The sequence below is a fragment of the Battus philenor genome, unplaced genomic scaffold (assembly GCF_028537555.1).
Source record: "Battus philenor isolate CCGP_79_NKW_IND1 unplaced genomic scaffold, ilBatPhil1.0.hap1 SCAF_23, whole genome shotgun sequence".
Classification (NCBI taxonomy): Eukaryota; Metazoa; Arthropoda; class Insecta; order Lepidoptera; family Papilionidae; genus Battus; species Battus philenor.
This window is the reverse complement of record NW_027181686.1, coordinates 4,762,845-4,786,939: the sequence shown is the minus strand read 5'-3', so window position 1 is coordinate 4,786,939 and position 24,095 is coordinate 4,762,845. Positions and strand designations below refer to the sequence as shown.

General features: G+C 33.0%; 1 protein-coding gene across 1 annotated transcript in view; it reads right to left on the bottom strand.

The window, feature by feature from the left end:
- Positions 1–23,182, bottom strand: part of Cngl (Cyclic nucleotide-gated ion channel-like) — a 135,249-nt gene extending 112,067 nt beyond the window's left edge. The window contains exon 1 of the mRNA XM_068767757.1: positions 23,042–23,182. Coding sequence (XP_068623858.1) covers positions 23,042–23,182 — 141 coding nt within the window. The remainder of the gene's footprint in view (positions 1–23,041) is intronic.
- Positions 23,183–24,095: the final 913 nt, after the last annotated feature.

Sequence of the window (24,095 nt, the reverse complement as noted above, 5' to 3'; positions counted from 1 at the left end):
TTAATATACATAAAAAACAAAAAATACAAAAGTGTACAAATAAAATTAATATTTACGTAATATTTGGACTTCAAAACATAGCGGTCCGAGAGACCGCGCGTCCATGGTAGTGTGACAAAAAAATGACGTCCATAGTTAAGGGTTAAAAGAAACTGCAGCCAAAAAGGTAGAGGTTTCATAATCAAAGAAAAATGGATTTATTAATGCTTTCATCATCTCGGTCATGCTTCTACGTCTTCGACCCGGCCTAAATAAACTAGGCTGTATTTTTGGTTGAAATAAGAATCAATTTGATATGACTCCTTATCTGTTGTTAGTCGAGCACTGTATGAAACACACGCACAATACGAGCAAAGACAAGAGAGAGGGATTTTTATACATGATAACGCTTAGCTTCGTTTTTCAAACCATGTTAATCCTACACGGAAACGCTCATGTCTAGGTTGTTGACAAATTTATTAATGGTTAACCTCAATAGAAAACTTTTATGATAATGTTATTGTTGTTCTTCCAGAAAAAAAGGAGTAAGTAATATAACCCAGAGGTTAGGGTTCCCAGTGCGCAGCTTAGGAACTGTGAAGGGGTTTAGAATAAGCTTTTCATCGCTCGGCCATCTAAATTACGGTATCTAATTCATTATCTTCTTCTTCTGTAAGTTTGTGTATATAAGTATTCGTAATCAAAAAATATCTCTTAACAAAATTCCAAAAAAAATTATGCGCAGTATCTGCCAAAAGGCGTATTACTTTATTACAGCGTCACGATTAAAATACTTGGAAATTAATTGCTCTAATTTTAACTAAAAAAATTTTTTGTTAATACAGTTATCAAAAATAATTACTAACCCCACTGAGTTTCTTGTTATATCATATATTGTTATATCTCAATAGGATGCGTGTACGAACTAACGTAAACTTAATTAAAAATGACGATTAAATATGATTGTAATGATCTTGTATAATTAAACTATTTTGACTTACCTTTGACTTTGGTTATAGATATAAACGCTTGAAAGAATTTAATATATAACTTAATTGCTATCAATTAATATATATATATGTATATATAGATATAAGGTATATCCAAAACTCAATATATTTCTGAAATAATAAATAAAGGAATGATAGAAAAAAAGTTTTCAGGATTAAGGTTACGTATTAAAATTAATTATTCTTAACTATCGGTCTATGCAGAATTTGTACTGACAGTACTCGTTTTATTCAAATGCAGAAAGTAAATGAATGTGATATATTTTAGAATGATCACTTTTACAGGTGATTGGAAATATGTGTTTTAACACATTTTTTAAATGTTTTTGTTGAAAAATAAACTAAATATTTACCCCTTTAAAGCACCCTTTTACACCTTTAATCAAACCAATAATACTTCTTACAGAATTACGTTCCCTGGACGTCATTTCTCTAGGAATTACTAAGTAACATAACCATCGAAATAATAGCGTCGTGTTTAATGTATTTAAGTGTGGTTAGAGGAAGTGATTAATTTTGGTCAACACGTTACATGAAGGCGACAGTGTAATTAAACTTTTAACTGTTGAATGTGGAAACGTTACGAATTTACTGCAAATTAAATCCGAATTTTCGGTAGAACTTCTGTTGAAAAACGTTTCCAGACAGTTATTCAAAATTACGAAAAAAAACAAGTAAGTTTTATATCGTTTTAACATTTCCAGTATTGTCACGTATAAATCAATAAAAACCATTGCACTGTCAAAAATAGCTAAATACGGCTAATTTATTTAGTTTATATTTGAACTTTAGTAACAATTCTTTAAATCAAAAAAAACTTAATGTTAAAATGTTACTATAACAAATATTGTTTGAGTTTGGCACACCGTTGTAATACATATTTTTGGTTTGAGGTTTTTGTATTATTTTCCTAAATTATAAACGGTTTAAAAAAGTCACAACATAATATTGAACTAAATAAATAATAAATCTCATAAAATTTTTATCTAAAAAAATATTTCTTATAAATTTTAAGAAGTCTAAGAAGAAATTATCCTTAAAAATAGTATAAATAAATGTGCCTATTTCAAGGCTAGTATCCCGCTATCATAATAGCTCGCATCCAGCTTCTTCCGTCGACCTTATTAAGAGTATCTGTCAACCTTGTGAATAGACGTCCTATGTTCCGCTTGCTGGTACATGACCTCTTCTTCAGACCTTTAAGTAAATAGTCGCAGTCTGTTCTACGCGCTATGTGGTCTGTCCACTGCCACTTGCCAATCCGCTTGGCTATGCTGTTTACTTTCGCTCGTCAAAGGATTTCCTCATTCTTAATTAGATTTCACAGAAACATACAAGCGTAGCTCCCTCCATCAGCTTTGTTGAACGACTGTAAATTGGGTAAGATATGTACATAAAACAAATGATATTTGTTTTAAAATAAGTTCGATTGAACCCAGCAAATAATTGTATTTATTTGCAAATAAATAAAATATATCAATCTAAAATCAACCCTTTGCATTAGAAATAAATTATATTTTACAGTAACTTTAATTATCGGGTGAGTCCTTCGTGGTTACAATTCAACCCTGTGGCGAAATTAATCACGAACGCTTCCCGCATATTAAGCTTCTACACTTGAGTTAATAGACTTTTTAGTTCTTTGATACTTCATGTTGAAATAATCGATAGGCAAATTAACTGTGATCATGGTGTAAAAAGGAATGTGGTAAGCGGTTGAAATCAATTAAATGCTTAGTTAATACTAGTGAATATAGTTTAAAAATACGAGATGATATATTTTTTTATTACAGAATAGTGGTTAAGGATTGGAGTAAAGCACTGATTTAAGGGATGAGCAAGGGTAGACCAGCAGAGGACTGAGACTAACGAGCGGGTTCAATTCCCGGGATACAATTTTAAATAATTCATAATTTGTGCCTTATTTATACAGAATTTCCACTACTCCCAAAGAAGTTTCCATAGGATAGACAGCAGCGTCGATTATGGTGTATATCCCCCATTGCTATCTTTGGCGGAGGCCCTTGGCAAACACTGGGCATCTATAGGCTGAAATGGCGACGGTGAACGATTGATTTTAGTTGAAATGACTTTGGACATCAAAGAGAGAGAGCTACTATGTAGTTAACGTATGTTAATTACCACGACAAGAATCTCTTAAGCATATTCGCTTGCCGAACTGAGTGCTGTTCTAATTTTCACATTTTACCTTATTTCACTATAACAGTTCTTCTTTCTTACCAGATTACTTCATTTTAACTGCTAATTCTGGTCCAATGTCTAACTTATTTCTCGGGAGCTGTTCGAGGATCTCTGTTCAATTTTAATTTCGTTACATACCTTTTCTATCAAACTTCGATTGTATTCTTAAATCTTTCGCCTAGTTTTAATTAGTTTTAAATTTTTCAATAAATTTATTTAAACACTTGAAATACTAAGAATCCCATCCACGGGAATTGAACCAAGGAATCCGGATGAATTGGTGGAGTTATTCACTAATGCCTCATCCAGTTATTTAGCCAATTTTATGAAATTTTGAATGCAGCATTTGTCGGTTTCTCGCTTACTGTTAAATATATTGATTTCACCAGGGTTACTATTTACTACAATTCGAACAAGTTAAGGAAGCTAAGCATACTAAAGATAAGGAAAATACACACAATAAAAAACAATAAGATAAGAAAAAAAAAAAAACAAAATCCGGCATTAAAATAAAAACACTTTATTAGTCAGTCGAAGCTGTAAGGCATAGCTCTCATCCGAAATTAACCAAGAGGACCGGTCTTTCAAGGTCCTCATTCAGCGGCTGTGCGATCTTGAGAATGTGATCATTCTTCCTAGCGGCGAGCTCACCCACGCCGCATCTATCAGCCTGTGATCGCTTCTCGGAAACCTTTCGACACCAATGGCTGTTGATTGTTCCAGAAATTGCCTACTAGCACTTTCAACGAGCAGTTCTACGAACTACCTCCGTGACCTATATTCTTCTGCGGATCTCCTCTTAAAGATATATAAATTAGCTAGACGTAAATTTTAAGTTATATTTACGCATAAGTCTCTTCTTTTATAATTTACTGAAATGTATATCGGAATTATGTAAGTATTCTCATTAGTAGATATTCTCTAAGGGTGTGAAAGATATTTACGCAGTGATCAATTACATCATCCACGGACCCTTCCGTTCCTTGTACTTAGCTCCGATGAAACTGTTAAAGCCTTCGCATAACAGCAATAGCATCAACAGAGAATAAGTACATCATCACCTATTATATATTTTATCTTTTACAAATAATACGTATTATGCATTGCCAAAACCACTACATTTGTGCTAGTGTTCAAAATTATGTCTGGTTAAAACCACAGACATATATTTGGATTTTATCCAGGAACACTATTTGATAGACACTTTTTACTGAATTATAAAATATAACTAATTAAAAATCTTTAGCTTTATTTCATATAAATGTTATTATACAATAAGACAAATTAAAAGCAATTTAAGTAACTGGCAAGCGAGATATGTTCGGGATTCCTCTATAAAGGAAACAAAAATGAGGAGATATGTAGATGACGAAATATAACTGGTGCAGTTGGATTGGGAAGTTAAGTGGCATTGAGCCGGCCACCTTAACCATAGCAGGTGTGTGTTGGGTGTGTTTAAGGTTCTGGAGGTGAGACGGACAACAAACCGGTAAACGCAGCGCTTAACCTTCACCTATAATATCAAGCGATCGTGAGCCGTATCCTTCTAGACTTATTTGAAATCTTTGAGGGACCCCAAAGTGCAGTAGGGGAAATTTTACGGCTGAAATGAAAATAATGATTTGAGTTATATAGCGTTATTTACTTTACTGTATCAATATTAACATTCCGAATGTAACAAAATGATTTAATAATCATTTTATTGAATCATAAACGTGTATAAAATTATCGAATAGTAATTAATTTGTAGGTAAATTAACGAACAGTAAATGTTGTAACGTGGTACAGAAATCTACACTTCAAAAGTTCTGTAATCGATTTTTAAACAAGATTCATGAGTAATTCTCGGGACAGGAGGATACTCTTGAGATTTATGAGATTTATAAGTCTGTTAGGAAGTTATTGTCACTGAGCCGGTATTAAAGTTAAGCGGGTTACAGACTTAATGGTCACGCCTAAGTTACGCGATTCTTTGTCTTAATTTATTTCGCAACTTTCTACCTTCTTTAGATTTACGCATTGAGAAGTTAGTGAGAATAAAATTTTAACAGCTGCAAAATGTTCAACTTTTAATAATAAAATACTTATTCTGAAAACGAAAGTTTGCTTCATCATTATTATTTCTTTTAAATAATACATAGGTTACTAGATACTTTGACTATACATGTAGAAAGTTTGTCGCCGTCGTCGTTTCAGCCGCCTATTGCCCGTCTTGGGCCTTCCCCAAAGATATCGCTATGCTTCGTAGGTGGGTGCTCGCAGTGTGGTATTGTAAAACTTGTTTGTGGGAAGTGGTAATGATTATACCCCAGAAATTGACCCATGTGGCTTCCCCATAGATTTTCACGCTTGAACGTCTGTGAGCTTGTCAATGAGGCTGAAACTCATGGCAATGTATAGTGCCTTAGTGTGTATCAACCTGCCTCAATAATATTGGCATGAAATTTTCTAACAAAATAAACTTTAAATTTTAAAAAGTTATCTAACATAAATATCAGAAGAACCAAGGTCACCGACGTAGCTTGAAAAATTGTTCGTCTTAGGTGGCAGTGCGCGCGGCAAATTGTTCATACAGCCGATGGTCGTTGGGGTTGAAAGGATTACAAGTGGCGGCCACGAGTCGTTAGACGCTACGTAGATAGACCCTCCATCAAGTGGACAGACGATATAGTCTGAGTCGCGAGAAGTCGGTTGATGCGGACAGTGCAGAACGGGTCAAGGTGATGATCTTTGTGAGAGGCATTCGCCTTGCTGTGAGCTTCTATCTGTTAATATGATGATAATTATGATGATATATGTTAAAGAAAGTATTTGTAATATTGTTGTAAAGTGTTTAATTAAATATTTGGTACATCTCACGTATCATATTAAGATATGACATGTAGATATGAAACGTGACTCGTGTTGGTGAAATGAAAACGTAATGCATAAATTTGAAGAGAAATTCGTATACTTTTTATTATCCTTGGTACATAATTTCTAGGTACTACAAGGTAATCTATGCCAAAAATGTTGTTGTATCTTTCTGTTACATCATTTTATCCATATCAGATATATTTAAGGTAGCTATTAGTGTATATGGTTTCTCTGACTATTTTGTATTATAATATTCATTATCGACTAGTGTAAGCCAAAATATAGAATCCCTGTGAAAATGGCGGTGAAGTCTTTAAGACCGGAAACGTTCCTAACCTTGAGAAAATTGAGGTGTTGTACTCATAGAAATGACTGTACCCAGGCAAGCAAACTTACTTAAATTCCTTAAAACTAGGGTGAACATATAGGACTTAGTAAATGAAATAACTAGAAATAAATTCATAGTGAATTTATAAATGTGATAGGAGCGAGATATATTGGCGTAAAAATTACTAACAAAATAAACTTTACAGTTTAAAAAGTTAAGTAATAATAAGATTATTAGGATCAAGGTCGACGTAGCTTGGAGAATTACTTGTTTGAAGTGACAGTGCAGCTGATGATTTTTGAAGCCGAAAGGTTCTCGAGTAGCGGCGACGAATCTGTAAATGCTACGAAGGAACGCTCCCGGTACGTGCACTGACGATAAAGTATAAGTCGCTAGAAATCGATAGATGCGGGCTGAGTAAGATCGGCTGAAAAGAAGATGAAGGAGCAAGTAGTTTAACAGCGAAGTTTTTCTATAACATACTGACGGTGGTAATCGGTGGAGCATAACTCCTGAAGATGCCTCGTGGGGTGGTGAAACACGTGTTGAGTGCATTAACGGTGGTAGTTGTGTAATTCGCATAGTTTGCCGCATACGCATTTATCAGCGGGCTGGCAGGCGGTGCACTTTCTTGCACGACTACCGCTGCATGTGCGGAAGTGGCTAAATATTGGTCCTTTTCTTACTCTACAAAATCAGTTTTATTATCTTTCCAAACAATTAAATTTGATCGATACATCTTTAATAATGGAATAGTTAAAAATAAATCACTTCTTTAGAGATAAAGAAACATTTAGACGGAAAATTTCCACTAAGTACATAGTCATTAATTTATTTTACAAGCAATGGACCGAAGAAAATTGAATCAAGTTTTGTAACCTCCGCCAGTATAAATCTTGGAAACGTAAAAGGATTTCTTTTGCTAATAATTTGTTTTAAGTCTCTTATAACCAAATATAGTTATATTATAATTTTTTAAATTCAACAAATATTCTCTATTATACTCGTTATGAATTTAATCAGTAAACAATACCGTGAGAAGATTAAATACAGTTTTTAATTAATTTTTTTTAAAAAACAACCCCAAGAGTAGAAGTAAACACGAATAAAATGACGTCATCGTTTCAGCCGATAGACACCCAGTGCAAGGGGCAGGCCTTTCTTAAAGACACTAATGGGGGGATATAACAAAATGGTCATGCTTGGCAAGCGGGTTGGCGATCGTAGTATGGTATCATAGTACGCCTAGGACGCTGCTGCCCATCTTCTGGAAACTTGTTTGTGAGCAGTGCAGCAATAATTGATGCATAAAGTTAAAATACGGAAGATATACAATCTTCAATAATTCACACGGGAATCGAATCTGATCTACGATCGCAAGTTTCGTCCTCTACCGCTGAGTACTGCTGAGTGAACTATTCACATATATAAAAGTAATTGAAGTTATTTTTAGGAAAAAATCGTCGCAGTTTGTGACTAAAACTGATTCTAGTTTTGTTCTTGTTGGTTCTTGTGGTGTTTTTCTAATTACTTACACAAGTAGTCGGTTTGAGTAATCATAGCAGATAATAACATGATTAGATGGATGTAAAATTCCTGAATATGGCTGTTTATTGAATATGCACAACTTTTGTTTTTTTGCACAACAAAAGTTGTGTTGAGATAAGAGAAAGCGAGATAAACTAATATGATATGAAGCACTATAAAGTACAGTTTTACTAAAATAAAACAAATTTTCCAGTCTCTTTATAATATTAATTTTCTGTAAGAACCGATTGGAGCTTTTAAAGTAAGTTATATTATTTTTTATAAGTGTCCCGTAAATAAATTTCATTTATAATAAGTACGGAACGAGTTTGTCTACCTAGTACGCGAAATGATGGAAAAACTTTGTTGCGGTAAACAAGTTGGAATATGACTCCGTTATCGTTTGCTTGGTTCAATAACGTGTAGGAGACTTTTTACGATAACGGAATTCGCTGGTAAAGTATTTTACGATTCAACCTCCGGTACTAAGAGAGTGAAATGAGTGTGATTTTTAATTTTTCATTTAATTTTTATAAATCAATGATAGTTCCACTTGAATATTTTCTTTTTCTTTGAAGCAATTTTACATGGAAACACTAAAAACACTGATCCATTCTATTTTTGCTGGGTTGCGAGAAAGAACTATCCATTAGAATGGCACTCGCGACGTGGCGCGCTAAGCTCCCGGAGTCGTTGGAGCGAGGAGTCGATGCAGCGACGAGACGGAAGGCTCACCTACAGGCTTACTAGGTGATCTCCGGGCACGGTTGCTTCGGTGATTACCTGTGTAGGATTGGACGCGAAGCGACGGCGAACTGCTCCCACTGCGGTGGGGCCGCCCAGGATTCCGCCTCGCACACGCTCGCGGACTGCCCGGCGTGGCAGTCGGAGCGACGGATCCTGGGGGACGAGATTAGACAGGACCTTTCCTTGCCAGCAGTCGTGTCGGCGATGTTGAGCGGGTCATGGGCGTGGAGAGCCGTGGCCTCTTTCTGTGAGACCGTCATGATCTAGAAGGAGGCGGCCGAATGTGATCGGCAGAGGACAGATCCCGCTCGGAGACGACACCGTCAGCGCCTACCATAAACGGGGCCTTCGGAGTCGCAGGAGTTTAGGGTGGGGGCCCTAAACTCCCACTAGCTTCGGCGACTCTGAGGCGGACGATCGTTCGACGTGGTCTCGAACCGTCGAAATAGTAACACGAGGGTTTCAGGGGTAGCGTATACACGCATACCCCGGGACGGGCTATCGAAAATAGCACGCCGCGAGAGAAGACTGCATGGCGATCCTTGACCGGGAGATACTTCGGTCCCCAATGAGCGATCACCGGAGGGGGGGAGTTTAGTGGGTAGGAATCCCACATACCTCTGTCCTCCACCCAGAGGCAGGGCATCTTGAACGTCCGGAAGATTCCCCCCCCGAAACCAAAAAAAAACTATCCATTAGAAAAGGATTTACCTCATTCATCTTGCGTAAAACTATGACACCAATCTACAGTATTTCCTTTAGTTAAATTTTTTTAACGATTTGTAAAAACTCAACCATTTTAACAAAAAAAATTGTCACATACACTGAAATTATAATAAATAACTTCAATAAAAGTGTTACACATAATTTTCTGTTTTTTCTTGAATTTATGGTATAATATATACTTTTAACAATTACGTTTATTTTGACGGAATTAAAAATAACCGATAAATAATGCAATATTTACCATATTGGTACCGTATATACGGCATAGAGTAGTGGTAGTCTAGCGATAGAAGACCGATACTTGCGATCGCAGGTCGCGTCTTTGATTTCCGGCGCACAATCTGGTATAATTCATTCTTTGTGCATTAATTATATAGACTTGTCACTACTCACAAACAAGTTTCCAGAGGCTGGGTAGCAGCGAGTTATGCGATTGCCTAACGGTCTGCCAAGCGGACCTGATTCTGGTATATTTTTTTTTGAGAGTGGCATATGCTTTGCAGTGAACATCTATGGGTCGAAACAACGACAACTATAGGCCTTGTTTATATTCATCTTAATGAATAGTAATGTGCAATATATACATTAAAAATTTCTGAACGTAATATTTTTAAATAAGTTTAAACATAACAGATGAATCTCCTGAATATTGTAAATCTTCTTTAATTTATTTTTATTAACAGTTCTGTTCCACACTATTGAACATAACAACACTTATATTATATTACACCTTGCTTTCACAATTTATTGTAGGAACGAAGGAAGCCTATTGTGTACATTTAATGTGAACAAAGAGTGATTAGTTAGATGTACAAACTTTAAAGAGGTCATTATCAATTAATGTATGGTACATTTTATCCAAAAATCAATTGTTTCAAATATTAAATAATAAAATTTATTAAAAATAAAATAAAAAATAAAAATTATTACTACTTAAAATTAATTAATGTTTACTATTTGTCCTTTTTGACTTTGTACCACGAAAATTGTGGCCTGTCGCATTCCAATAAAAAAAAAAAAAAAAAAACAAATTAATGTAATTTCAATGTACTTTACATAGGCAATTGGGGAAAGTTGTAAAACCTTCAAAGCTTTCTGCTAACGTATAGGTTATACATTCATAACTTTAAAGCTTTTACACCGATAAGCAATCGAATCTAGAGAACATAACGTTACAATTTTCTTCGTGAGGGTTTCCTAACCTAATGTATGAAAATATATATATTTATTTATTACACTATACGGAAACGGCGGACTTGCGCTTTATGAGCATACTACATTCAACTTAGAGCGGTGTAGATGTAACAAGTAGGTAAGTATGTAAAAGATGTGATAAAGGAATTGTAAAAAAAATATAATACCATCACTAAAATTCATGCTAAATTTTATATATGTCCTGTAATAGCAAATAATCACAAACTTGTGCTTCTTTTCAGCTGATAAACGCCCACAGTTGGGCTACGTTTTTCCTCAAAGATGGCAACAATGACCGATTTTGTGCTGACGGTATCCAACGATTTTCCACAGCTTTAATGTTCCTTATTTCAGAGTGATCACTATACACAGAGTCCTTTTTAAAAGCCTTAAATCTTTGGCTAACAATAATAACTTATTGTTAGCCAAAGATTTAAGGCTTTACACGCACCCCTTTAAAGCTTTGATACTCGTAACTAATCACCCTCCATACATAAATTATACATATAGTATATGATATATAAGTAGAGTGGGGATAATTATGTGAATTTTTTCCTCAAAGCGTATACGTTGAAGCGGTCGAAATAATATATGAGGGATGAATAATATATAATAAATGCCTTGCTTTTATAGCAAATTACATCGACAGTTGAATTTCTTTTATTAACTTTATTTTATTTTAATTAGATGGCACCATACAGAAGATGACAAAACATTCCTTATGTAAAATGTACACATATCGAGGACACGTAAAACATATTTATTTATTTTAAATACACACACCAACAGCATATCATAGAGCCCTGAACATGAATTATGCTAGCTTGTCTAAATGTTAATCTTCACTAAAATCTTCATGGAAGTCTTCCACTGATGCTTTAGCACAATTCCTCAGGTCATGGAGGCGAGAGAGTACAGGGTGGAATGCACATATTCCTTCGCCTGCATGACCTGAGAAGCTGTGCACCGCTGCCATCTTCTGCCACGAGTACTTGATTCTTCATAGACTTGCTGTATTAAATGATAAAGATTATGATCTATTTACATAATATCTTTAAAGTTTAAGGCGGAGACATAATGATATACATTTTCTACAAAATAGATATTACCCAAAACTTGTGGATATATTTCGAAATCAAATATTTCATTAAGCTAAAATGTTATAGTAAAATGTCAAGTGAAATGAATCAAATACAAGATTAAATAAATGTGTAAAATACAATTCACACATGTAAATAATATAAAAAAGTCTCAATTTGAATAATAAATGCTTAGTGTAAAACCAAACAAACATTACACTTAAAATATTAGGTATAAAATAACAATGATTTAATCTATGGTAAAGCAATGAAAATGGTCATACTCATACTACAATTAGCAATTCCATTAAATGTTTTGATAAGGGAATATGGCTCTGACAAGAATATATTACATTAAATTTTTCGTTCACCAAATTACAACTTCATCTCATTTAAAAAACAGTATGTAATTTTTGATAAAGAAATTCATTCTGCGTGTATAACAGACGCAATTTAACAATTTGGGACATTCTCTGCCAGCGTTTATATAATTTGTTTGTCGAAAGAACTCTTGTATGGCCTTTATCTCGCGTAGTTCTGTATAAAGATTATCATTAGGATGAAGTTCATTTCACTGAATGTTACAATATCTTTCATTTTCATGTATAAATTTACAATTTAGTTTCGCAAATAATTTTAAATATAATTACTATACTTTAACATAATTATCATGAAACTCAACCTATAATTAAAAATGGACTTATTTATTACATAGATATTCTCTTTATATTACAACTAGACTTTTTGTAACGTATTCCGAATGTGAATTTATTAATTTCTTTTAATAATAAAAACAAAATAAATACATTTTCATACTTTATTTACTTAGATCTTAAATTAAAAAAAAAAAAACTGTAGACTATGTATATCATCATTATAAGAAGAATCAAATTCGAAGTAAAAATAATAATAACATTGATTCATAGGTTGACTGGTAAAGGAAGCCTAAAGACATTAATTAATTACATAAATAAATAATCAGATTATAAAAATACGAAATATAATTTAGGAACCCAAACAGTCGAATAAAATGCAAATACAATTTATAGTTATCACAATTCACATGTTGTTTAATAAAAAATTTAATAGATAAGTTAAGATACAAACATTTATGACATGTTATTAGACAAGACCTTTACATCATTCGGTAGATTCATATGTGTATTAAATAAAAAAATGTTTTTCCAATATATTAAAATAATGTTATTCGTTAAAAAAATGTTTTTATATTTGTACAAGTAAGAAATTTACTTTGTAAATAAAGTAGAATATGAATACATTTTTGCCATAAACCTTCCATAATAATTAATATATAATTGTATCTGGTATAATCATGAACAATAAGCTTTCACAGAACACCTGTGCTTTTGCACACATATTTACTGCAACAGAAACTATGTGAGAGGTTTATTGTACAGTAAACTATAAAGAAATATATGATATCGTTTTTAAATATCCAGTTTTTTTCTGATTTATAGGTCAAAAAAATTACTTTTAATTACACTCAGTGGTAATAAGAATCTTTATGGTTCGATCCCGACAGAAGTATATTTTGTATAAATTATGTAACATGCTGTTAATAACTAGATATATTTGAGTTGATTAGTAGACACATAAAACTAATAATTAAAACCTAAAAGATTCTCTGAGATTCGTTTTTAAATGTTGTTTTTAAAATGTATTCTAAGGATTGCTTCGCAATACTCATGTCGTAATATATAATTTACGCACCAAAAATCAAAATATGTTATAAAAAATAAAGACAGACATGTTAAATACAAGAAATAAAAAAAAACACGTAACATCGAAACTTGGCCTGTAAATAGATAACAAATCCTTCATGAATCTGAGAAATAAACAGTAAAGTTCCACGAGATATCCTAGCCCTTCCTTTTCTTTGCTTTAATTTTAAAATTAAATGTTTATAATTAAGTAAATCTTATTCAAGAGTTTTTCAAGAGTATATCGCATTCAAGAGTTTTTTAGTTGATGGAAATTCGTGGAACTGCCTTTATTGATTCATTTACACGATACCATTTCAAAAGAGCAACTCTTTAGTTACTGATCGGCTCTTTTTAGCAGATTAGTATTCCGAGCCGGTGGTAGCTCACTACTTATAATGTTAAAATAATCGAAGATTCAGAAGCGCATGTAAATGCCTACACGAATTAAGATATTTTGAATTTAAATTTGAATTTTTACGTATAAGTCATTCGCGGATACTTTATAACAAAGAATTAGCCTACACTTAAACTTATAACCTTTATACTTATACCCGAGGCCTATTTTAGAACTATAAATATTTAAATAATCCATCATGACGGTGGGTACGAGTAAGAGATTACCATGAAATTTAGCTTCACCAATTAATTATCGTCTCCGTAAATCTCTACACAACCGAAGCGACTATTTTAGAATGTGAAAGTACGGTTGATCTTATTAATTAAAATAAATATTAAATGTGTTGGAACCTACCGATATGTTAACGAAAAAATATTAAAATTACTATGCAAAAAAAAAAAGATTATTTGAAATATGAATATGAAATTTGAAAAAAAAACCACTTCGCTATTTTCCAGGGGTACTCAAAATTGACAAGACAAGAATTTTAGTTCACCATAACCCCGAGTATTATGTTATTTATCCGTTGTTTATCTGACGTAAAAATCGTAACTCAAGCATTTTAGCTGTAACAAAAGAGAATTAGTCTCGCAGCCAAGAAATCTGTTACTGCATAAGCTAAAACAATTTACTCCATAGTAATAAAGCTAAGTGCTATTTATAAACTGTCTGGGCCGCATTCTGCCCATTTACTCCCTCATAACAAACGTCCTAAGGAGGCATATTACGGAAATCTCCATACATCTGTGTCTCACACACCACTTAGTTTAAATGGGACCATAACTTATTTGCTGCTATAGTCGCCGACCGTATAATTTTTAAATCAGTGAAACGTCATTTGCGGTCGTTACTTATAAGTGGCACCCCATAATCGCAACGAACAAATGTCTAAAGAATCTGTTTATTATTTAAAACGTGACCATTTTAAAAAAAAATAGACTTTAAAACAATGAATCGACACATGTATAAATTTTTATATAAAAAAATAAATATCTTGAATATTTTATTAGCACGAGGCGATAAATTACCGTATTCAATCGTTTTGAGGTACCTCTAGGTTCTTGGATTACATAGGTGGTTACTATATGACTAATAATGACTATAGCTCGTAGGCGCAGGGCGCCCTGGAGAGAGAACCTGGACTGTCACTTAAAGCTTCTACATCTATAATCAATAACCCTGTAAAATAAACACCTTTCAAACGCCATTTCCCATGTACAAATTTTAACCAAAATTTTATATTCGACGATTATGTTTCAAATTTTGTTACTGATATTCTGTGATCAGTGAAGAGTATTCATAAAAGTAATAGTTAAAAATAAATGATTTAACTATGGAAGTTATCGTGTAAAAACTATTTATGAAAGCAGATGTTCGTGCAATAAAAATACTATTTAATTAGAATCAGTTGCAAGCGTTAGCTCTGTTTGTGTTTGACGTTGCATTATTTATTAATTATTATTGAATAATTTGTTCTAAAACGCTCTGATTGTGTTTATGATTTGGAAGACTGTTTTAATATGAATGTAAACGTAAGTCATATCTTGCGTCGGCTCCAAGTCTTTGTTAAAAACTGTCTTCGATGTATTCTCGGTATAATGGCCTGAAAAAGTCTCTAACGTAGATCTCTGGAAACGCTGCGTTGAGATGCCAATCGACCAGCAGATCAAACGCCATAAGTGAAACTGGATAGGCTACACGCTCCGAAGGAACCCTGATCACATACCGAGGCAAGCCCTACAATGGAATCCTAAAGGAAAGCGAAGACGTGGGCGCCCAAAGCAAATCCGGCGGCGGAAGTTCACTGCAGAAGTGAAGGTAGTTGGAATAACGTCGAGCGAAGCGAGAGGCCCAAGACCGCTCGGGATGGCGACGTACTATGGGCTCCCTCTGTCCCATCTTGGGGACATGGGAATGAATGATGAAACGTAAATCAGCTGACGCTAATGACGGAGACTAATAAATTATATCATGTATCCATTTTGTCATATCATAGGCCCTTTGCCTTATGTACCATGATCATCATTTCAATCATAGGACGTCCACTACTGGATATTGAGCTTCTCAATAGATTTCCAAAAGAACTGTTGTTCTAAAATAAACGTTCACATAACACTAAGAGTTTGTTGCAGAATCTGTTTAAGCCGTCCATCTTGGGTTAATCTTGATCCTTTTGTAGTATGAAGGCATTATTGTGATTATTTGTAACTAGTACAATAAAAAACATGTATTGATCGTTTGCTTATGTGCTGCATATTCAAATTTATTTGTTTTTATAACATTAAGAATAAAATAGGCACGCAAATAGCAAAACCTGTAAGTTTATGTTAGTTCCGTATAATATAGAATAAAATCAAAAATATATAATATATATAATATATATATATAAGCCTATTGTATATGTGCATGTTACAGCGGCACTATTCAATTAGAATATGAGTTCTAATAGGATGCGTAAGGTTCTGTTTGCCTTTTTTTGTATCGTTTTATAATTGTTAATAAATAAATTGTCTTAACAGGTTATTATTATATCTTCGTTTTTTTTTATTTCTAAGACTGTATTTATATCAATATTAATTAAAATCAATTCACCTAAAGATAACGAAGACGAATAAAATTTACTCTATTTACTTTTGCCATATCTATCAACATCATTATTTTAGCGATAGGCCATACACTATTGGACATTGTACTCCCCTATAGATTTCCAGTTGTATATACATTTATTTTTTAGACTGAAAATAACTTAGTTTTTCCTAATGGCAAACTATGAACTTTGTCATTAACAATGTAGTGCCATCTAGGGTTTATAAAGACTAATTTCAATAATACGTCGGTTCTGACCTCTTATAACGTAATTATAACACTTAAAAACAACGATATCATTGTCTCATATTTTCCAAAGAGGACTAAAAGTTTAACAGGCTTTGTTTCATACTAACATTGAAAACATGCACTAAAATTGCTCAAAATCAAGTTTAACTATACGATTTTAATAAAATAAAAGTCTCTAATTCACAAACATGTCATGCATGTAACGGAGTAAAGGATAAGACGTCGAATTCCAATGCGTAAGTCCATAATCTTCGATGCGTGTAACGTGATAAAAGGAATCACGTTACGTAACAATATGGACGCCTGGATTCACGGAACGACGTACCGTACAATCAAAGCATCAATACCCAATTACTCGTTTCATTGCCTTTGCATCAATACCATGTATGAATTTTGATTTAAAAAAGTAACAACCGAACCGGAAATAATTTTACGTTTATCATTTCCGCTCCTTGATTCGTACATCACTTCAGGAGATTTTATTAACGTATATATGCATACATGGGCACAGTAAGTATTAAATTTGTGATTGTTTTAAAATGTTAATAGCATTCAAAAGATTGGGAATCTTCTAGATTATATTGTATATAGTTTAAGTTTTTAAAAAATAATAATAATACAATAAATATGAAATGTTTATTATAATAACATATAATTATAATTATTATCTAATAAATAATTATAAATTAATAAATTAAAAATTTTGATTTTTTGTTTTTGAAATTAAAGTAATAAAGCTCTTAGGTAACTTTTTAACCAAGACGCGACTAAATTGTAATTAACAGTCGTTTTAAGTTCAGAGATCATAAGGAAAAAGTGAAGGCTAAATCGTTCCAGTTACAAAATAAATGAATTTACGTAGTCACTAAAATTATTAATTGCAGTCGTCAGCCGAACATTGTGCGCTGCAAAACCTATCAATACTCCAGTATCAATCAAAACAATTGTTGTGATAAAAAAATTACAGTAATCGAATGTAGAGCTGAAAATTTGATCGCATTTTCTTCGATATCAACGTAAATAATTACGTTAAGAACAATCCCAAACTAATAAAGTTTCTCCTTCTTATTGAGTTTCTTACATATTTTTAATGGTAACTATCTTAAGTAAGCTTTTTTAGACGACGCAGTACTATTAATTATCGACAATACTAGCATTAAATCTTTGTAATATTAATAAGTTGATATATGTGACTATGACTGACAAATAAAAAAAGTAATACGATGATCTTAAGCATTTATTTTATTTAAGTTTTTATTGATGCATCCATGGTACGTAGTATATAGTAGAATACAGAAAAAACTTTTGATCGTTGAAATGGATGGAAGGCGACCATAAGACCGCGGCCCCATTTACTGATTCGATCAGGTCCGAACCGCACTCGACATCACATAAAGAAATACAAGCCGCCTAAGACCGACACAGATGGCGTAACATATTACACGACAAACTTTCTAAGAGGGTTATGATCCTCAGTATTCAGGGATATGTCTCAAAAAGGTGGACCAATGAATTCCTATTTCACTTAGTTAAGCCATAGCTTGAAAACGGCTTTATTGATTTCATTTATCTTTTTAATGCATTAAATAATACATTGTAAAAGGTTCATAAATAAAGAAATCTAATGCAAGCCGCATATACCATAAATAAATCAATATTGTGAAAGCATCAAAGCTATACCAGAAAATAGTGAACAAACTTGTGTATCAAAAAGCATTACGGCAAAGGTGTTATAATTAAACATGCATTTTTTAATCTCTCTCTTTAATTGATTAAGGCTCGAATTGGTTATTCATAGCTAAGACAGGATGTCTCCTGAAACAGCTAATACATAATATTTAAAATGATATATAAACATTAATTAACTTTACATGTTGATACTACTTTAAAAAAAAAACAAATCTCACGTTCATTAAATACATAAAAAATTATAATACCGTGTTTATACTTTTTTTTTAAATATTTTCTCATTTTCGCGAGATGCAACGGCAGACGTCTTTAACTATATTAACAGATTTTATACAAGCTTCCCCAAATACTTCGTTTTTTTATGGCTCCGGTTTTGAAGCCTCTCGTTCAACCCCTAATATGAGTGAACAGGGTCTTTATTTACACTATAAGTTTTTCGAATAATCATAATTAATTTGCATACTAATGTTTCGTCTTTCTCAATGTCTTTCATTCTTTTCTCTAATCTCCTTCTCAATATCTTTACGTCACTTCCTTCTCCTTCCTCCCAGAGTTCTACAATTTTATGTTTATTTATCATTATTTATTTATTATTGATTTCTATTTTTTTTATTACCAGTATCGTACTTAACATACATTTATATTTAATATCACAATAGGATCGGTTGAAAGTGGAATTCAGCGCTTACAGACGACCTTAACAAAGTCGTCTGTCCACGTTGTGAGTGGACATCATACGCTGTACTTGCCGGTCCGGTGTCTCCACTTCGAAACATTTACGCCCCAGCGGACTTCTGTTCTGCGAGCTATATAGCATGCCCACTGCTACTTCAACTTACTAAACCACTGGTATATGTCAGTTATTTTCATTTGTTTACGAATCTCCTTACCTTCTTTCTTATTGGATCTCGTAGAAAAATCCTGAGCAATGTGAGCTTGCTAACAAGTCTCAGAAAATACACAATATTTAAGTCATTACTGTGTAATATTATATTTTATTACTTAATATTTATTTATTTGTATAATTCAATTTGTTGCAAGTCAGTGTTTGATTAAACTTGTGGAACTGTTTATACATCTCGTTCTTAGTGTAATCCTGTTCCAATACAATGGAGCACGTAGCTGCAGCCACGTTACAAAGAGCTCTTTGTAATTGAATCAATGTTATATTACATTTATTTTGAGTGCAATATTAACGATCTTTGAAAAGAGAATTATATTTCGTGATTGAACTAATGAAATTGTCGTTGTAAAATGCTGCATATATCAATTCTGACTGGCCTTTCTGGAAATCTAAATGGACGTCGTACGGCTGAAATTTTTAAGGCAGTGGCACGCATAACTTGCTTATAAATATTTTCGTCATGTGTTATTTTAAAAGTTAAGGTTTCGGAATAACTTCATTATACAGTTAATGAAATGGTTAAATTCTCAAGTTCTAACTTAAATCGTCGCGGTACAATACCAAGGCCGTTGAAAGACGCGTCTGACAAAACAGACGTCGAAAGAATACGAAGGAATCCAGCATAATCCTTTGATTATCTCCGCGGCAAAAAGGTATCACCTCTATAATTTCCTCGGGATAAAATAACAATAGTTAATTGGTTAACATGTCAATGACAATTTGTTGACATTTGTAAGAAAAAAATCAGCGATATATATCTACTCAATAATAATTTTTGTACATATCACCTGCGGGAACAAAATTCAGCATTTTCCTTTTTCCCGATTTACAATAGTTTCGGATTGTGTTTTAATGTGTTATTATGTTAAGCGTATATTTCCTATTTTTTATCAATTATATAATTCGAGTGATACGTATCAGTAAACACTCATTCATTTTAAGTAGTTTTAAATCCATTCGAAAGTCGTCTCTAAATAATCAAGCATTGCGCTGAGACCGATATTTCTACCTTTTCATGTTAATTTTTTATTATTGCATTGTTCCTAATTTATTTCCAAGATGTTGCCTATATGTAAAACAAAATGTTGGCGATACTGATAAATCATTATCACTATCATTAACATCATCAGCATCACTAGCATCATTATCTTCATTATTATAGTCATCATCATTTTATCGTCATAGTATCATAGGTTAAGACGTAACTAATCTCCTTTTGCTAATGATCACACTACGTGTAGCGAAATCTAATGCTACTGACATATGACCTCGTACATCGAATCATAAGTTAGTGTAATCTAAGTTGACACATTATAAATTATTGGTTTTAGTAGAGCACGATATTGATTGCTCCTCATTGAGCACAGACCCAATATACACTTGGAATATTATAATACTATATAAGACTTTTTGCTTTCTCACTGTTCGGACAAAAACCTCCTGTAAAGAAAATGAGACACACAAAAATTGGAATATGTAAAATTGCAATTTGTTCGTTTGTTGTGTTTTTGATACTTGTAGTCTCACGATTATAGAACATGCTTGGTTTGAACTACTATAGACTCAACCAAATGTCTACCTCCAATACTTGGTACAGAGTTCTAGTTTTAGACGCATTTCATGGAAAGTCATTAGCAACCAAAAAAAAATTTTAATTTGTTAGTATCTCTTCTAGGCTTGAAGTCATATGCTGTTAAAACTAAGAGATGGCATCATTAGCGACCGTTCAATAAGTTTAAAATCAGTCTTTAACTTGCTAGCAGCTAGCAGCTTTCTCTTGTTGTCTATCAGTATTTACTATTTTACCGGATTTAGGGTTACATAGATAAAGCATTATCATAAACCTTTATACTCAAACTTCGAGAGTGGGGGCCCTGAGGGATCAAGAATCTCAATTCGGGCAGTTATATTATTTTTTCACCGGATTGTAAGGCCCTCTAGGACTTAGGTCGATTAGGCGGTCGCACTTTATAGTAATTGGGCACAAAGATCCCCAAGAGGATGCTTCACAAGTCTTAGTTATCACTTGAATCACATCAAGAATTAAATAAAAAAGTGAATTCGAGTTGCTACTACAACATAAACAAATACTAAGATCATTATCGTTATCGTCATTATTATTTCAGATGTAGCCCGTCTATAGCAGCACATGGACTTCCTCGTAGTTAGATTTTCGATATGAACGGTTGGAAGCGGTCAGCGTTTTACTTAACAAGGTCCTTTGTCCACCTTACTGGTGAACGTCTTACGCTGAACTTTTAGGACGTCTGCAGAAACCAGTATTGCATGCTGTACGCTTACTAACTGTCATTTCTTTCGTTGGTGTATAGTTATTTTTATTACAAAAAATATTATTATGAAAATCAGTGATGAAAGTGTAATGCCGTTATAGTATTTGCACCTTTCCAAATATCCGTCTACTTTGTAAGTTGTTGCCGCTTCAAAGAAGAAAGAAATTCAATATCGACGGCTCGGTTGCTTGCGAACAATTCGGACGCCGAACTTCAGTCTGCGTTATATGAAAGTTTTATAAGTAAAACATGACTCATTTGACAAGATCGAAGTTGCAATGAAAAAAGTATTGGCAACTATTCGAGTGATCGTATTATGAATTGCTCTTCGATATACACAGACAATTTATGTTATTAAACTTGATTATAGTTTCTCGATTTGTAAATTGAAAACGTAGACTCCAAAGACATATCAATAGATACTCCTATGTAAATTAAAAGGGCGCAATGAAAAATGAGAAAAAGTAATTAGCAAAAGATGTATTTAACAAAACTGTAATAAATACTACTATTTGTTATTTAAAATTCGTTCTACTTATCGTTATTCATAGATTAAGAGTACCTTAAAACGACTATAAATTGGTGTTAAGAGAAAAGTTAGTAAATTTATCCACTTAAAATTAATTCACAGTAAAGATATCTTATCGTAGTTGGAACGCCATAAAAGTCGCACTTGTAATTATTGTGCAGAAAACGTTAATTTCTTATTAATATATATTAATGTCAAAGATGACTTTTAAGATAGTATTAATATTAATACTATCTTAAAAGTCATCTTTGACAGAAACTGGAATCAAATCGAACTTCTCTGTGATGGTCTTCAAATTTTAATAAAACTGAACTGTGAGAAGAGCCCACAACAAACTCAGTCGGTTTTTTTTGTAATAACTTTCTCATTCAACCTTAATACAGTAGTTAAGCAAATAATTACTAAACAATATAATCCACAATCTTTTAGGTTTTATTACTATATTTTGTATAATGATCTTTTTATTTATTGCATGATAATTCTGATGTATTATACAGAAGTGTATTAGTTATCAAAAAGCTTAAAAGCTTTTTATCAACCTCTATAAAATGATCACTATGAAATATATACTGTTATATTAAATAACTTTCTATTGGAATACGACAGACAAAGTTGGAAGAGTTGGCAATATAAAGTCTGCAGGGAGTGATATTAAAAAATAATTAATTTTCATAGCTCTCCCGAATCTCACTCCGATTTAGGAAACGCTTACTTCCTTGAATTTTCAATCTTAAGTTTTTATTATTTCTTTAAACCTTGATTTTAAGATAGAAAGTATCAAACATTAATGTCCAGCAAATGAACTATTCATCGTTTTTACACCTATAGCCAATCTCTCAGTATATTATATGTTAGCTCTGATGTGTTCATTGATGCATGTCAGTCGATAGACACCCACTGCAAGGCATAAGCCTTCACCTAATTTTCGTCACAATTACCAGGCTTTCGCTGCTCGCATCAAGTAACTACCCGCGACTCTGCATTTTGATTTGTATTTTTTTATATCAGTTACCAGTGAACTCACCTGTGGCGTGAAGTTTGGAGGCTGAACAGGATTGCAGGGCGGCGGTGCAGCTGTGCTCCCATAGTGTTGTTGGTACGAAGACGTCAGGATCTTCTTATGCGCTGAAGCGTGTGCGCGGTACGCGCTCACGCTCAGTTTCATCTTCTACAATTCACTATTAACGCTAATATTTTACTAACATACTAATATATAAATACACTGTTTTTTTAAATTTATTTTATAATATTCACTTCACTATTCTTACACTATAATATCATTTAAATAATTATCTTATAAACCGTCACGTTTATTGTTCAATTACTTTTTTTTGCGAACGCATTGGTTTCTTATCCTTTATAGCACCTATGACCTGCAACAAAAAAAATACATTAAGTATATTTATTTTTAGTAGACAAATATTATAGTCAAAACGTATTAAAAAGATTTTATAAATTCTTCATGACATATTCTAGTATAACATTTTTAGGGCAACTTATAATCAGATTATGCCTCGGCTGTTACTATAAATAAATTAGTTTATAACTGTCCCACTCGAAGTTGTCTATAGAATGGTTTCTTTTTCTATAAATACTGTTATGCTTTTATGAACAACTCTTCTCCTTTAGACTAAAATATAATCTTAAAGAACTTCAAGAGAGACTATGGCAAGGTGCGGATTCGATACTCTACAGGCAATTTGTAGAGAATATCTATAAGGAATTAAGGTTGTCTTTTTAGCCCCTAGACGCCATCTGCAAGGCATAGGGCGCCCGAAAGATATCTTGGGGGAGAGGGGATAATATAATCGTCACGTTTGGCAGGCGAGTTGGAGAACACAGTGTGGTACTATTGTACGAAGAGGACGTTGTTGTCTATCCTCTAGAAGCTTGTTTGTAATCAATGGCAATAATGCTCTAAAATTAATAGACACAGTGTGAAATCTATAAGTTCAACGTTCGTAAGTATCAGTCCTCTATCGCTGGGCTATCACTGCCCAATTTCGTCATTACACAATGTATAATTGAGTAAATATATTAATTAATTTGTGTAAAATGCCACACCGCTGCTCGTAACT